The 3681-nt window shown below is 40.6% G+C and overlaps 1 protein-coding gene across 1 annotated transcript; it reads right to left on the reverse strand.

Annotated features, from left to right (window-relative positions):
- Positions 1-1140: 1140 nt before the first annotated feature.
- LOC130230202 (serine/threonine-protein kinase pim-2-like) lies at positions 1141-3681 on the reverse strand. Its single transcript, XM_056459152.1, has 6 exons — positions 3276-3681; positions 2978-3075; positions 2827-2877; positions 1742-2123; positions 1482-1658; positions 1141-1269 (listed from the first exon to the last, which is right to left on the reverse strand). The coding sequence occupies exons 1-6, from the start codon at positions 3679-3681 to the stop codon at positions 1241-1243; spliced, it is 1143 nt and encodes a 380-aa protein (XP_056315127.1). The 3' UTR covers positions 1141-1240.

Here is a 3681-nt window from a genome sequence, read left to right on the forward strand (position 1 = left end):
ACAACTGTGACGACACAAGGATTTCCTAATGGAGTTTTATCATTAATTCAGTTCAATTCATCTTCATTTCTATAGCGCTTTTACAATGTGGACTGTGTCAAAGCAGCTTTACATTGAAGAACATTGAAACTGTGTCAGTCCAGTTTTCAGAGTTGAAGTTCAGTTCAAAGTCCAAACACTGAAGAGCAAACCCAATGATGCGCATCTCCACAAGTCCCAAACCAAGCACAACAAAAACTTCACCAATTGACAAAAGTGAAGGAAAAAACCTCGAGAGAAACCAGGCTCAGTTGGGCACGACCATTTCTCCTATGGCCAAACTTCTTGTGCAGAGCTGCAGTATTTAATTACCATTATTGTCATTAATTGCTCACCTCATGTCCTTAGTTCATATTCATGTTTAGTTCATATTGAGAAATTAAAACATTTTAGATGAAATCTGAGAGCTCTCTGACCCTCAAACCACACGTTCATAAGAGCCCAGTGCACTGTATGTGTCGCACTGCTGACGTTTAACCCAGAGGCCTGCGCGACTTCCTCTGATTTAAACAAAACGTGGGCACACCTGAGGTAAACGTCAGCAGTGGACACACATACAGTGCAGGACAGAGCTCTCATGGTTTGATGATTTGATTTCATCTCAAATATTTTCATTTGTTTTCTGAAGATGAAGAAAGGTGTCAGGGGTTTGGAGCTACAGCTGAACCGAAACTTCTTTTATGCAGAAAGAAAAACCCAAAAATAATCAAACAAAACTAATGACTTGAGAAGTACTGGACTGCACTGTATGTGTGTCGTGTTTACAGGACAGAGCTCTCATCAACACACGTCATGAACTGACACTGAAGGAAAGTAAGGTCTTGTGGGTTTGGAATTACATAGTAACTAATAACTGAATTTCTGGGTAAAGTGTCCCTTTAATGAAGTTTCTGCAAATGGTGCTCTCCTCTTCCTCGCTTCTTTAGTTTTTTCTAAAATGAAGAAAAACAATCAGAAATAACACAAAGTTATTAAAGCAGAATATGAAGGGCTGTCAAATAAGACTTGTAGCTCTAAAAAGAGCAGAAGAGAAAACAACAGGAATAGCATGAAGCAAAGAAAGAATGAAGATGTAGTTTTGTGCTCGGTGTGTTCCTCTACCTCCTCTTGTCTAGCTGCTGCACAGGATTTGGGCTCGTTGGATTGAACCACCGGTGCTCTTCAACCTGATGTAACTGTAGTCGCTTCTCTGGATTACGAATCAACACTGGGAAATCAGGTCCAGGCATTCTGAAAAGTGTCACAGAGAGTGTGAAACATGTCTGCATACTCAAGATTCATGAAGGTGTTTAAATCTTACTACATCAAATTACAAAACATCCACAATTCAATGACTTTAATATCTACAGTGCCTGTAACCATTATATTTAATCCTTTTTACTTGTGACTGACATATTTTATTCTGTCACTGAGGCTGAGATTGTTTAGAGGTGTCTGCTTACCTGAAGATAAGGTGAGGTCTGTCTCAAGGTCTCCAATGATTATCGAATGTGTGGTGCGAAAGGCCAATTGTCCATGCAATATTTCATACAGGATGATGCCTAATGTCCAGACGTATGCCGGGTTAGGAAAGAATGTGGGATCCCTTAAAACCTCAGGTGGTCTGTAAAATATGGCTCCTGTAAGAGAGACGGGTTCAGAATTCAGTCATTTCATAAGACAATACTGTGACCAAAGAAACTAACACAAAATGCCAACTCACCTCGATAATCGCTGCTTTTGAAAGGCTCGCTGGTAATTGGCCGAGCACAACCAAAGTCAATCAATTTGAGCTCTAATCGGGGTTGAGTCACCAGGATGTTCCCCGGGTGTATATCACCATGGAAAACTCCACGCTCAGCGCAGAACTTGACAGCTTGTACCAACTGACGCATTAACCGGCGTGCTTGGTTTTCATCAATGTCCAATGTACGTCTGACGTAATGAGCCAAGTTCTGGCATGACTGTGGGTACTCCAGAATGAGAACGAAGTCGTTCTCATTCTCAATCCAGTGGTGTAATGTGATGATGCTGGGACAAGTTGGGGCATTCATCAGCCTAAGCATCATTGCCACTTCCGCAAGCACAGGTGTGGAATGACCATCCTAGAAAAAAAACAGATTTCAAAGATATTACCAAAGCAGAATGACACAAAGTACAGTAACAAAAACTTGTCACGAAGTAAATAATCACTAAGCTCCATGTTTTGACACATTTTTGCTTGTATTTGAGCATTTAGTCATGCAGTTTAAGCTAAAAGAGGACTCTACATGTGTGTTCTGTCCATCTCTGAGGCTGAGCACATGCACACAACAGCACAAGCTCTCTTTAGCACTATTGAAGACATCAATGAATCAATCATATACACTCTAATAAATCAAGCACATCCCGTGCTGCAAAAGTCACGCTACATGATTTCACTGATTTCCACGTGAAACTGAGCTGTGTGTAGAAATGAATGCAGACTGCTTTACAAGGGTCCGGGATATGACGCAATGATCATCTTATCTCCATTAATGTTAAATGAATTTGAATTAATTCCACAGCCCTACAGTCATGTGTTCAAAACTTCTCTCTGGGTTTATTTCTTCTGCTGAACACAAAAGAAGACGTTTTGAAGAATGTTGAAAACCAGTAAGCATTGACTTCATAAGCATTTTCTTTTTCTACAATGGAAGTCAGTGGCTACTTGTTTCCAACATATCTGCTTTTGAGTTCAGTTTAAAGTGCTTCAGACAGGTACGTGACAAGTGAAGGATGAGTAAATGGTCCGCACATTTTCACTGTTGTGTGAATTATTCAACTTACAATGTCGAGATAACGGTCCTGTTTACGCTTCTTGATCCACTTCAGGGCAACCTGCGGAAAAACAACAACAAGTGAAATTAAAGCCAACAAATTATTTATATTTAATAATCAGGAGGAAAATGTTGACTGAATTTCAAAAATAGTTCCCTACCTTTGATCTCTCATTAAATACGTGAGATGCCAGATACACCTTGCCAAAACTTCCTTCTCCAATCAGGTCTTTCACTTCAAAAAGAGCCACCACAGATCCTGAAAAACAGAAAAAGAGCAGGGAGATTTACTTGGATTGTCTGGTATGAAACAGATCAAATAAATGACTCCTATCCTTTGAATCTGGATCTAATGCAATGAGCTAAAAGCAGTAACTTCCATCAGAATCGCAGGAGTACATTGATTACTAATTTATATTAATTATGAATTACTGAAAATAGAAGGAAATGATGACTTACCAAAAGTGAGCCCAGAAGCCTTTTTAGGCTCCTCAGGAACCTGGCCTGGCAGACATACTGACTCAGGGTCAGCTGGTTCTGCGTTTTCAGGTGTAACTTCAACTGACACTGCCTCAGAGTCCGCTTTATCTTCCAGCTCGGGCTCTGACTCTGACTCTGACTCTGGCTCTGGTTCTGGCTCGGGCTCGGGCTCAGGCTGTGGTGTAAGATACTGGACTATATCTGTGTCACAACACAGGAAATGGCGCTTTGCAGCCTTCCATACTCTCTTAAAGAAAGCAGAGACTCTTTTGCCTTTCCTTCCTTTCTTGGGTTTTTCTAAAATGAAGAAAACAAACAGAAACATCTCCATGAACAGAGCTGCAGCTACAGTGCTCAGCATATTCATATATGCTGTACACCCCAT

Source organism: Danio aesculapii, chromosome 6 (assembly GCF_903798145.1).
Source record: "Danio aesculapii chromosome 6, fDanAes4.1, whole genome shotgun sequence".
Classification (NCBI taxonomy): Eukaryota; Metazoa; Chordata; class Actinopteri; order Cypriniformes; family Danionidae; genus Danio; species Danio aesculapii.